The sequence below is a fragment of the Mobula hypostoma genome, chromosome 24, assembly GCF_963921235.1.
Source record: "Mobula hypostoma chromosome 24, sMobHyp1.1, whole genome shotgun sequence".
NCBI classification, from domain to species: Eukaryota; Metazoa; Chordata; class Chondrichthyes; order Myliobatiformes; family Myliobatidae; genus Mobula; species Mobula hypostoma.
In genome coordinates, this window is record NC_086120.1 from 18,367,470 (window position 1) to 18,381,642 (window position 14,173).

At 38.3% G+C, this 14,173-nt stretch overlaps 1 protein-coding gene across 3 annotated transcripts in view; it reads right to left on the reverse strand.

Moving 5' to 3' along the window:
- Window positions 1-14,173, reverse strand: part of LOC134337531 (phosphatidylinositol 4-phosphate 5-kinase type-1 gamma-like) — a 184,547-nt gene that overhangs the window by 108,093 nt on the left and 62,281 nt on the right. For all 3 annotated transcript variants that reach the window (XM_063032622.1, XM_063032620.1, XM_063032621.1), the window contains exons 2-5: window positions 7,177-7,208; window positions 6,973-7,065; window positions 5,458-5,588; window positions 3,221-3,338 (exon numbers count right to left, since the gene is read on the reverse strand). In XM_063032622.1, coding sequence (XP_062888692.1) covers window positions 3,221-3,338; window positions 5,458-5,588; window positions 6,973-7,065; window positions 7,177-7,208 — 374 coding nt within the window. The remainder of the gene's footprint in view (window positions 1-3,220; window positions 3,339-5,457; window positions 5,589-6,972; window positions 7,066-7,176; window positions 7,209-14,173) is intronic.

Genomic DNA, 14,173 nt, shown 5'->3' on the forward strand with positions numbered 1-14,173 from the left:
ACTGAAGTCCATGTAGACAACATTCACTGCCTTCCCTTCATCCACTTTCCTGGTAACCTCCTCGAAAAACTCCAATAGATTGGTCAAACATGACCTACCACGCACAAAGCCATGTTGACTCTCCCTAATAAGTCCCTGTCTATCCATATGCTTGTAGATTCTGTCTCTTAGTACTCCCTCCAATAACCGACCCACTACCAACGTCAAACATACTGGCCTATAATTTCCCGGATTATTTTTCGATCCTTTTTCAAACAACGGAACAACAGGAGCCACTCTCCAATCCTCCAGCACCTCACCCGTAGACACCGACATTTTAAATATATCTGCCAGGGCCCCTGCCAGTTTCCTTAGTAAATACAGACGCAAAAAAACTATTTAAGATCTCCCCCATTTCTTTTGGTTCCGCACATAGCCAACCACTCTGATCTTCAAGAGGACCAATTTTATCCCTTACAATCCTTTTACTCTTAAAATACCTGTAAAAGCTCTTTGGATTACTGATAACGGGATTTGTATTCATTTGCTAACCAATTGGGATAGACGTTATTCTTTCTTGAGTGTCTGTAAGCTGTTTGCGCGGGATTTGGGCAGAACGCGGGGGCTCGGGACCCAGCGGAGTTCGGAGGAGATTGAATGGTGGAAAGTGGATATTGTGTGAGCTCCAACGAGCTACTTGTGCACAGACTGAATAAAGTTATAGTGGCGCCTTTTTTTTATTTTATATTTTGGTTCTCTACTAACCCCATAGTTCAAGTAAGAATGATAAAATCTTAATTATTTAACTGCATCCTGTGTACGGCTTGTCATTACGGGGTACTGATTTGAAACAGGGGACACATCGCACGGCATTCACCCAAACAGGAGTTCTAAGGTTTGGCCGGGCAGGGGGTTATCACCCCGAGATCATGCCACTAGGCAAAGCAAGTGTTACATAAGGATACTAAGACTTTATTTACTGGAATGCAAGAGGTTGTGGGGTGACCTGATAGAGGTATACAAGATCATGAGAGGCATAGACAGGGTGAAAGTACATTGCGTTTTCCCAGGTAGGGAACTAAAATCAAGAGGGAATAGGTTTAAGATCAAAGAAAGGGGCCATCAGTGACAGCTTTTTCATGCAAAGGGTAGTGCATATTTGGAATGAGCTGCCAGATACAGTTTGAGGTGGGCACATTTGTAACACTTAAAAGCCATCTAGATAAGTTAATAGATAGGAGAAGCACAGAGATCTGAGCCATATGGAAGTAGATTTGATTAGCTTGCTGGGAAACACAGTTGGCAGCAGGAACAGGTTGGGCCAAAGGGCCTGTTTCCATGCTTTATGACTCCACCACTGAACAACCTACTATCCAAACAGAAATAAGATTACAAAAGTATTCACTCTCCTGTCTAAGAGCTATTTCTTTTGATCATGATCTATATAGTACAAAGTTTTCTTGCAACTATAATTTACACATGGATAGAATTTCATCAGAATGTAAGGCCTTGAGACTCTAACCAGGTGGCTACTCTTCATCTAGTTTTAGATAGCAGATGTCAATAGGCTATCTGCAACAGACAGCAACACAGCTAACACAATCCTATCCCATAACCTGAACCAATAGCCACAATTTCCAGTAGAGGGCACTGGTTAGCAATTAGGGACATTCATTTGTTTCTCAGGCTGAACTGTAAACGTACTAAAGGCAGGCTTAGTTGTGCCAAAAACAATTCCATAGTACAACTTTGAGATTGGACAAGTCATTTTTATAGATCCACGAAAGTGGTAATTCTGAAATTATTAGAGAATATATTAGAATAATTAGCTAAATTCCTGATTTATTTATTTCTGTGTGTATGATTATAGAATCATTTAATTGTTATACCACAGAAAGATTTGGGACATTATCCCCATGTCAGTTCTCTACCTGAATAATTCTCTAATGCCTTTGCTCCATAATTTTGCAATTACTTTTTCCACTATGCATTTATACTATTCCATTTCGAAGGCCACAATGGTTGCTGCCTCTGCACATTTACAGGCAGTACAGTTTAGATTCTAATCATGTGCCATTGTTTCTCACTACACTCTTAATTCAGTAGTTGACATTATGGGCTAGACTGGATAAGGACACTAAAGTTCTTTCCCTGAAGGACATTAGTCTGGTTTTTATAACAATCTGATAGTTTTGTGGTCACCACAGACCTTCTACAGTTGCACAGTAGAGAGCTTCTTAACATGCTGAATGATAGCAGGGTATGGAAACTGCACTGCAGCAGTCAGGAAAGCTCTACAACGGGTAGTCAAAACTGCCCAACACATCACCGACATGGCTTATCTGCCATCAGGGACATACACTATATACAGAAAGGTGCAGTAAAAAGACCAGCAATATCACGAAGGATCCCATCCACCACTCTCATAGCACTCAGGAACACCAGCCTCAAATATTTACTTTCCCCAAGCAATAAGGCTGATCAACACGTCCATCCACTAACCCCCCACCATTACTTTATCATTTCCTGTCAGTCAGCTTATATGAAGACACTCCTGTACCGAAAGTCACTTTATGTACATAAATCAATGTATATAAGCTATCTTATGTACTTATATTTATTGTGTTAATTATTGTGTTATCTTATTGTGATTTTTGTGCTACATCAGATCCATAGTGATAATTATTTGATTCTCCTCTACACTTAAATATTAAACAATCTTGAATCTTGAAATGATGCCTTTTCTTTAAATTATAGATTAATCATTTAATTAAGGCACGATCTAAACTTGGGTCTCTAGATTATGAGCCTAGACCTCTGAATAATTAGACTAGTAATTTGACTACTATGCCACTATTGCATAAATATTAAATCTTTTAAAGGTGGCATTGTAGTGTCATTAGAAAACACTACAGAAAACGAATAAAATTTTTTAAAATCAGTTTACTTTTAAGTTCTATAACATCCATACAAATTTCATTCTTCATTTGCTACAGATTGACAATTATAGATTCTTGTCAAAGCATTTTCTCCAGACAAAGCCCAACTTTGAAAGTTGAAAATATACCTTACATACCATGCAATAAACATTACACACGAACTCTTTCACTCACCAGAATTTGGTATCATTGCATGCAACTTACAGGAAACAAAGGAGGTTTTCCATTTTCACAGCAAGCAATATTCAACTAAAGAGATGTGAAACAATATACAAGAATAGACAGAACTTAACTACACTCACCAAATAGTCATCTGGTCGAATGCCAAAGAGTTCCCTAAAGTAACGAAATGCTACTGGAGCATATGTTTTGAATCTGAAGTCAGGAAAATGATGCGCTGGGGTCAAATTACTACCTTCACTGTAAATAAAATGAAAACGAAAACAAATCATACTAAAATTAGATGGAAATATTCACTAGCAATTTTGTAGAAAAAATACATAATTGTATGCATCCAAATGATGTCCCCATTTCTTCACACTCTAATAGAGCACCAGTGATCAGCTTACCTGTCTATTTAAACCCACTAAGCAGCCCAAAATATAAATGGTGACACACAGTACCAATATCTTACAGAGTTAATCTAAATGTTTACAGTACTAAAGATAGTACATAAATACAGAGATGCTTGAAAATACGATCACAACATAACAAGTTCCCATTTTATTATCTATTAATACCTTTTTTAAAAAATTCACATTGTGAAAGTAGTGACATTCTGGCTGCTGATACAGTGCACACTTAGTGAAGCGAATGAACATTTAGGTGTAAGGTTCTTATTTTGAAAGATTGAGTTTTGAATGCTGTTAGAGCTGCCCTGACCCATATGAGAGTATTCCATCACAGTGTTGACTTGCCTAGTAATAATGAAAAGGTATTTGGTTGTCAGGAGATGAGATTCTCACTGTGGAGTACCAAAGCCTCTTATCTATTCAATGTCACAATACATATTAAGCTGGTTCATTTGAGATTCTGCTTATTATTAATGCATAGGATATTATTCATTAGACACAGTGGTACAAATAGCAGAGTCACTTGTATGGTGCATCAATGGTATGGTGCAAATGTTACTTGCCACATACCAGACCAAGCTGGAATACTGTCCTACTGTTGCTGCATGCGGACATGTACTGCTTCATTTGATGAGAAGTTGCAGATGCAGATGATTTTGTGCAAATGCAATCATCAGCAAAAATCTCCACTTCAGACCTGAAGCAGCTAAAGATGGCTATGCAGAAGCTACTCTCTTAAGGAACTTCAGCAGTGATGTCCTGGAGCTGGAGTGACTTGACTGCCAAGAACCACAACCATCTTCATTTAAGAAAAAATAAGAAAGGGCTTATCAGAATAGTCAATAGGAATTGCTCTGATCACGACATTGCAAGAAGAATATTATATCAAAAATGAAGATTCAGAAGAGATTTACAAGGATGCTGCAATGTCAGGAGAATCATAGTAATGAGAGTAATTTAAAGGAGAGTTAAATGTGATGTGCAAAATCATGAAGGTCCTAAAGATAATGAACAGGATGGATCTATTTCCATATATATGGAAGCAGATAACAAATACATAAATTTAGATAAGGTGAAAGGAAAAAGGACAAAAAAGGTTTTTTTTCTACCATGAATAGAAATCATTGCTCAAATGGGTAGTGGATGCAGTAACTTCACAAGATTTAGGATGTTCTAGACAAGAACTTGAGGAGTCTTAATTACAAGACTATGAACCATGATCTTATTGAATGGTAATTTTTGCTCTGTTTCTTTTGTGCTTAAATGCAGTCACCAAATTACACACAAGTTCATGCAAAGTTGTCAGTTTGAGAACCAGGTTCTGAATCAGATTGTCAGGATTTAGGCCTGACTACAGCCTAGGATGATACTCCAATGAGGTCCCAAGGGAGAGTATTTTGCTAATTATGTTGTCTTTTGAATCAGAGATTTAGTGGAGTTATCTCTGTCTCTCAGCGAATTTAAACATTCCTTTGTTTCATTCAGAAAGTCTTTCTCTTGTTTTTCTCCCAATAACTACACATGGATATTAACCAATTATATATTATGTCATTGACCTGAAAAATTAACTCCATTTAACTTCCAAATGATGTTGTTTGACCTATTATTTCTGACATATTCTGTTTTATTTCAGGGTCCCAGTATCTGCAATTTTTTTAAGTATAATTTTCCCCTCATTGGTTTGATTATCACCTGCCTTCATAACAGTGACTACATTTCAAAAGTTATTCTCAAGCTAATAAAACACTTCATAATATCCTACAGACATAAGGTATAAATACTAAGATCCACTTTGATCTCCTGGTGTAATTTTTGAGAATAGAAAATATACTTTAACTATTTCCAACATCAGATACCAGATTCATTAAAATGAAAATCATAAAAAACTTAGCAATTAAAATAGCAACTAACAAAAAATTTACAATCATGCATGGCCAAAAATTTACTTGGAGAAAAGAGAGACTTGCCTAGGAAAGAATATACTTTCAACCACATAGAAATCTTGCATCAGCACATCTCTTTCAGGCTTCGAGCTGAGATTTCCTACTGTGTATCCAATTCCCAGCTGAATGGCTCCTTTGAGAGTAGATGAGCTTGTCTACAGTATAAATAGAATCAAATTTTAGTTTTTTTTGGTACCAGAGCTGAGAACAGTTTGTGCCCTAGAGCTTGAATGCATTTCCAGCCATGTCAACTAAGATTCTTTATATATAGGCATCCGTTAGTCTCATGAGACCATGGATTTGCGCCTTGGAAGGTTTCCAGGGCGCAAGCCTGGGAAAGGTTGTATGCCGGTGTCATCGCACAGCAATCTGTGGTTAGGTGTCTTGCTCAAGGACACAACACACTGCCACAGCCGAGGCTCCAACTAGCGACCTTCAGATCACTAGATGAACACCTTAACCATCTGGCCACGCGCCAACACCAACTAAGATTAAAAGGTTAAAAACACCACTTGATCTTATTGCTGAGCATTTCACCGGAGGTAAAAAAAAAATAGATAATTTTAACAAAAACTGTTTATCAGGTTAGTACATCTTAACTGTACAAATATCCATATTATCTTTAGCAGAACTGGAGGTTAAATATTAACAGAATTGTACTTCCATAGAAAAATCATATATTCTTAGACTCTTTTTGTGCAATGAGCAATTCTTTTCAGAATAATTGGTCATTAATGCTGCATTTTAAAGGCAAGATTAAACCATCTAACAAACTTGACTTAGTTAGGATTATGTAACAGAAGCAGTAGACTGGAAGTTATGTAATAAGGTGATAACCAGTCCAACTTAGTATCCCTACAACATTTAAAGCATATTTTAATATTAGAAATACAGGTATAAGTACGATTAAATTGGGCACATGAAATAATCAAACCAAATCAACAGATGTACGCTGACTACAGTACAATAAGTAATTGCTTTGCACAACCATCTAAATAGTTTAATATTGAAAAATGCTCATTTAACAACTTCTAAACTCAAGTTTGAATCTCAACACTTTAAGATCATTGGAAGAAAATCTATTAATTAATTACAGCAAACCAAAATTTGCAGTTAATTCATTAAACTTCAATTAAGCAATCAAAATGGCATAATCCTATTTATTGGGTAAATCCCAAGACAATCCTTTTGAAATTTTAACCTTTCTCCTTCTTTCAGACACTGATGAAGAATGTGATGTCAGCTTTTTTTTGTTATCACTTGACATTGAAAGTTTTTCTTTTTATCTCTAAAAATATACAATATATATTCAAATTTACTAATGTGCAGGATGTTCAGTTTCAAAATGTTACATAGGAACAAAAAATATTTTAATAGCTGTGCCCATCAAATCCAAACAGAATACTAGTTTTTCTATGTGTAGATGTGAAAGCGTAAAACTAATTCATAACAAGTAAAATGAAAACAAAAACAATTAGGGAAGACTGTTTGCCAATATGGTATTTAGTTAAATTTGCATATGACCTTAAGACAGAATACCTTTTTGTATGTAGTTTCTCCAGAAGCATCCACTCCCCTGTGTCCAAGCTTTTTCCCTGCAGGTGCATATGTATTTCCAGAAGAAGAGGGCATCTTGGTGGTAAATGCAAGGGTATTGAATATATTAATTATCAACTTGTACTAAGCACCAGTCATTACAACATTCGGTTGTGAAAAATATATATAACCACAAAATTTTCTCACCTCACTTAAACCTGATTTCTTATTCAAAGATTCTGTAAGTGAAGAGAGAGAGAGAGAGATAAAGCATTAAAAGTGGCAGCATCAATCTTGAACAGAAACTCAGACAAAAGGAGCAAGTCACCTATTCCCTCAAAACTATTGCAACATTAAATTATACTATAATTAACTACTGCATGCCCACTTTTGCTTTATGCAAACTTTTCTTAATAGGGATTTTTTTTCTTTATTCGTGCAGGCAGAGCTGAATATCCGTACTTCCAATATTATGTTAAAGGGAAATCCTGCAGTGATGCCTTTTAAACTAACTGACTTTCAGTAACCTCCATCATCCTTTCTGTTAAGTACAACTGGTCAAATAGACATCTCCCCCCCATTTCCACCAAATTCAGTTTTATTCAGATTCTTCCTTACCACACTCAATAATATGCTAACGTATTGTTCATGGGCAGTCACTGTTGCAATTCATCTCTGCTCTTTAGGTTTTCAGTATTGAAGATAATGAGATTTGAAACCAAATGAACCTGTCACAGTCTAAACTAAGCATCAGTAAGCATGCTATTACTAAGTAAGCAACTTGATTTTCGTAAATTGACTCACTTCTCCATCTATTCTTACAGCGGCAGTTAGTTCCCAGTACAGATTTCTGATTAGGCGGAGGTCTTTCGAATCTAGATCTAGAGTTTTCTGTAATATTTCAAATAACTTATTGTGCTTCACATTATCAAATGCTTTTGTGTAGTTGATAAAACAAACAATCTTTTTGCACTTGAATAGCTCGTTCTGATAGTATCCTTAACATCAATATTGCATTTCTTGTACCTTTATCTTTCACAAAACCACATTGTTCTTTGCCTGTTTCAGCTTGTATCTTAATTTTAGCTCTTGTCATCAAAATTCTTAGAAGTATCTTGATGATACAACTCATTAAATTTATGATCCTATGTAATTCACATTCTATGGCTCTGGGTTTCTTAGGAAGAGTGATAAATACTGATCTTTTTTCATCTCTTCTGGATTATTCCAGTCTCATAAATGTCATTGATTAAATCAGTAAGTTTTTCAATTCCATAATCTTCAAGGGCGATAATTTGTTCTATTACTAATTCATCAGGACCTGATGCCTTTCCTTTCTTCATCTTATTTATTGCATGATGAACTTCAGATTTTAAAATACTTGGACCTTCAATGTTTTTCTTAATTTCTGGTTTTTCGCCTCGATCGTCTTCAAACAATTCCTGAATATACTCAGTCCATCTGTTCATAATCTCATCTTTTTCCATGATAATGGTACCGTCCTTTGCTTTCAAACGTCCACCTGAAGAACAGAGGAGCTTTTTACCAGTGATATTCTTGATTTGTTGATGTAACCTTTTTGGATCAGTAATAGGGATTCTTTCTATTTGCTCACATTCCTGGTTTAACCATTCTTCTTTGGCTCTTTGACATAAGCTTTTAACTTTTTTATCCAAGGACTTATATTCTATAGGATGTGCTTTCTTCTGTCTCCTTTCTTCCATTAGATTTTTGATTTCATCTGTCATCCATTTATACTTCGTGCTTTTTTCTTTTTTAGGAATCACTGACTTTGCTGATTCTACCAAGGCAGCCTTAAAGAGTTAAATTTCATGATTGCTATCATCTTCAACAGATTCTATTTCTAGACTTTGAAATCTATTCCTTACTTCAATTGTAAATTTTTGTCTTAAGTTTTCTTCTTTAATTAATTGCAAGTAGTCAAAGGATTGTTCAGGTTTTTGCTTCTTTAGTTTTTTAAGTTTTACTTTTACATGACATATTACTAGGTTATGGTCACTATTACAGTCTGCACCTGGATATGTTTTGCATTGAGTCATTGAGTTTCTCAACCTTTGGTTTATAGTAATAAAATCAATTTGTTTTCTCGTGTTATCACCTGGACTTTTCCAGGTCCACAAGTAGGTATTCATAATAACCTGATTATTCATCTTGCACCATTCTACCCATTTCTCACTTCTTTCATTTCTTTCCCCTAGTCCAAATTTTCCTGTGGTATTTCCATCAGCACCTTGTCCTACTTTAGCATTTAGATCTTCTATGACAATAACAATATCTTGAGATTTGCATCCATTCTTTGCTTGTTCAAGCTCTTCATAGAATTTATCTATATCTTCATTTGTTCCATCTGTTGTTGGTGCATATACCTGTATAATTGCTAAATCAAATGGTTGTCCTCTGAATCTAACAAGGATAACTCTTTCTGATATTGCCCAATGTCCTAAAACACATTTTGCCACGTTTTCATCCATAAGAATGCCTACTCCATTAGTATGGGATGTTCCACAAGAATAAACTAGTGTTTGATTTCTAATCTGACATCTTCCAGTACCTATCCAAAGAACTTTGCTAATTCCCATGATGTTATCTTTAGTCTTTCCATTTAACTTATCACATTGTCCAATTTTCCTGCTTGATATACGGTTCTTACATCCCAAGTGGCAGTAATTTTCTTTTGTGTTACTTGAGTTTTATGAGCAGTAGCTTGATGACGGCCGGGAATCCCCTGCTGACCAGGATCAACCCTACCGAGCGAAGCATCTTTAGAATTGTCTTGAAGGTCCTCTTGATGCTGTTGTTGTGCGATACATTTTGTGAGTTTGAGCATGGTTTTCTTAGCAAATAGATTCTAGGAAACCTAGTATCTAGCAACGGCGGTTTGCTATTGCCTACCATTGGGCGAACTAAAGAAATCATCATTTCTCTTCCCAAATGTTCATCCACCTGTACTATAGCCGTTGACATTTGAGGTCCTAGCTCATCCATCTTCTCCGTCATAAGTTCAGTTACTGAACCTGCCAGATCTGCCGTTGGCGTTCGCTCATATCCTGAGCAGGAACCCTTGCAGGTGCTACCGTTCTGGGTCAGAGTGGCCCTGGGAGCAATGAATGACTAAGGGGTAACTCCACTTTCCCCAAAGCTCTGAAAATCCCCAATCAGAGCCTCATCACGGGTTGCAGTTTAGAGTCATACCCAGGACTGTGTTAATTGCAAGTACGGAGAAAGAACTACAAAACTTAATTGATATAATTGTTGAAGAAAGTGCAAAAATGGGTCTATCTATCAATTGCAAAAAGACAGAATGTATGGTGATATCCAAAAAGGAGAATCCTATCTGCAGGCTGAGAATAAACAGGGAAGACATAAAACAAGTACAGAACTTTTGCCACTTAAGAAGCTGGGTGATATCAGATGGCATGTCCAACATGGACATCAAAAGAAGAATAGGGACGGCAAAAGACACCTTTATGAGAATGAAGAGTTGAGTACTGAAATGTTACATTCATCCAGTTATGTTATATGGCTCAGAATGTTGGGCAATATCTAGTAACATGAGGAAACGAATTGTAGCAGCAAAGATGTGGTTTTTGAGGAGGATGCAAAGAATATCATGGACAAAACAAATATCTAACGAGGATGTCATGAACAGAGCAAACACAAAAAGAGAAATAATGAATGAGATCATGAAAAGGCAACGTAACTTCACTGGACATGTGATTAGGAAAGAGGAGTTAGAATGCACGGTAATTATGGGAAAGATTGAAGGGAAGAAAGCAAGAGGAAGACAAAGACAAATGATGATGGAGACAGCAGCCAGAGAACTGAAATGAATACCAATGAATTGATCCACTTGACCCGAAACAGGAGAGTGTGGGCCGTGGCAGTCAAAGCTCGAACTGGGCATGGCACCTGATGATAATGATGATGTTGCTGGTCCCTTCCGTCAATGTTTAGTTTAGTGAGAATTTGAAATAATTTTTCATGTTGCACTTTGCCGAATGCTTTAGTGAAATCAATAAAACATAAAATGACATCATTTTGATATTCAATTGCCCCTTCTGAAAGCATTCATAGTATGAAAATTGCATTCCTAGTTCCTCTATCCTCAATTAACCTATATTGTAGTTTAGAAGTTTCCAGCCTTCACTTGTTTTTAATTTGACTCAGAACAATTCTCAACAAAATCTTTATTACTTGACTCATAAGACTGATTGTTCTATAATGTTCACAGTCAATAGTTCCAGGAATTTTTGGCAGAGTTATAAATACTGATTACAAGAGATTGTCAGGCAATACACCAGACTCATATATGCCATTAAACAGTTCAAAAAGAATACTTATGCCCAGATCTTCTAGGGCTTGTATCATTTCCACTGAAATTTCATCAGGTCCAGTAGCTTCACCATGTAAAGGAATACCTTTACCTAATTTACAGTTACAGAAATAAAAGAAAAATAAAAGGGCCTATTGCAGTTAAACCAGTCCAATGTGCACATAAATGTTGGAGGTCATTTGTGGAGTTGTCAGTTGTATCGTTTTAATCCACGTTCTGGGTGAAAGCACCTGCCACAGTCCAAATATCCCTTGACTACCATCTTAAAGGAATTGGCTCTCTCAGGAGTATTGACTCTTTCTCCTTGGAGCCATTCATCTCCACAAACCACTTCCTATAATGGGGCCGCTCCTTCAAAAAGGCACCTTCCCATGTGCCCCCGTTCAGCAGTCCCACCAAAAGACCTCAAAACAGACTATAGTCCTGCAGAAATCTGATCCCACCCAGCTCTCCCAAATCTTCCACTTTTGGCTGAGAGTGGAAGATCTTACAATTGGCTGAGACAATATTCCTAAGATGTACAACATGGCTCCTTATCTTTAACCAAAGCCAAACACTCTTACCAGCAGGACCCACTGCTTTTGGACTATCAGAGTCTGAGCACGCCAAACAGTTGCTCTCCTTGCCTGGCCACAGCATTGCTAAGCCATCAGAGCTAATGGACCACATGGTGTCTCTCCTGGGAAATCACTATTCTTGTTTTATTTTTACAGAACTCTTCATACAGCAAATGCCAGATCAAGTCTGCATAGGCCTCGCTAATGTGCGCATGAAGATCTATAGGGAGCTTGATAACATGGCTGATAGTTTACACTCAGCCAAGCAGTGGTGCATCATTCCTTCTCTTATCATTCGCTCAATAAGCCCAGTCAGCAAGGCCCCAACATAAGGACACCCACACCTGCAAAACAGACAACGCAAGGCCTAGGATTTTACCATGCTCGCTTTGCTACAAATGCTATGAAGTGCTGACTGCCTTGCAGCTTCAACAGTGCCAGCCAACACATCGGGACATCAGAGGTCTGTGAACATAGTGGGCTCCAGCTGCCAGGTCATCAACTGTCCATCATGGACATCTTTTCAGGGCGACACTTCCTGTGTGATACGGGTGCTCAAGTGAGGGTGCTGCCGGCATCACCTAATAATGAGAAGGCAAAGCGTGCCAAAACCTCACTACAGGCTGCTAACAGTAGCCAGATCCTGACGTTCAGGACACAACAGATGATGCTCTGCTTCAGTAGGCGACCTTACAAAGAGGACTCCATACAGGCCAAAGTGTCTAGACTTCTGCTCGGTGCAGATTTCCTATGTGCCCAAGGACTATTAGTCGATCTTAAGAACTGCCAGCTAGTGGATGTCAAGGACTTTGGGTCACTACCCTGCTCCCCCAATAAGTTCCCAACAACTCTGTCATGCATGCACCACTGCATTTAAGTCTACTCGACTGCTGGGTGACTTCCCAAACCTCACCAAGCCCAGTCTCCACACCACAGGTTGTTTACCACATTTCCACAACCGCCCACCAGTCCATGCTCACGCACAGAATGCACCTGGAAAAGCTGGCAACCTCGAAGGCTGAGTTTGCTAACATGGAAAGACTTGGTATTGTACGCCTGTCAAATAGCCCCTAGGCTTCGTCCCTCCATATGGTCCCCAAGTCTGATGGTGGCTGCCACCATGTGGTGATTACCGACGCCTTAACGAGGTCACAATCCCCGATCCTTACCCAGTTCCACATATCCAAGACTTTTCAGCACATTTAACCGTAAAGTTAATTTTTTCCAAAGTTGATCTAGTTAGGGGCTACCATCAGGTGCCTGTGTGTTTGAAGGACATTCCCAAAACAGCTGTGATAACCCCCTTTGGCCTCTCTGAGTTTCTGCATATGCTGTTTGGGCTGAAAAATGCAGCACAGACTTTCCAAAGGCTAATGACTCTGTATTAAAAGACTTAGATTTTCATTTACTTTACCTGGTTGACATAGTTCTCACCAGTGCATCCAAATTCCAACATGTTTCTCATCTCCGCACACTTTTCAAGTGCTTAAGCCAGCACGAGTTGATTATTAACTCTTCTAAATGCCAATCTAGATTGTCAACCATTGACTTTCTCAGCCATCACATTGCCCCAGCAGATGCAAAACCCTTCCCATCAAAATTAGCTGTAATTATGGATTTCTCACTGCCCCACACTACTAAAAACCTACAGGAGTTGAGGCATGGTGAATTTCTATCACTGCTTCACTCTGTGAGCTGCTGAATTTGCGTTTCCTCTGCATAGTGCAGTAAAAAGCAATATCCCAAGTCACGTTCTTGACTGGTCAGCGGACACGACGAGGGAATTTGAGGATACCAAACAAGCTCTTTATAACGCGACGCTACTGGCGCACCCACTCCCCAATTCACCGACAGTCATTACTACTGATGCTTCAGACAATGCTGTGGGTGCTGTACATGGACAGTTGGTCAGAGGTGCATGACAGCCACTCGCCTTCTTGAGCTGGCAGGTCAATCCCCCCCAAAAGGAAGAATAGCATACATGACTGTGAGCTCTCAGTCTCTATCTGGCTGTCTGCCTTTTACACTTTCTTCTAGAGGCTCGCCATTTCACAGCATTTGTTGACCACAAACCCCTCGTGCTTGTGATAGCCAAAATATCAGATCCTTGGTCTGCATGACAACAACGCCAATTGGCCTACATATCAGAGTTCACAACTGATATACAACATATCAAGGGGAAAAATAATGTTGTGACTGATTGCCTCTCACAGCCAGCCATTGAGGACATACACATAAGGGCTGACTATGCTGGCATGGCAGCCAACCAAGAAATTACCCGGAAGTCCAGGCT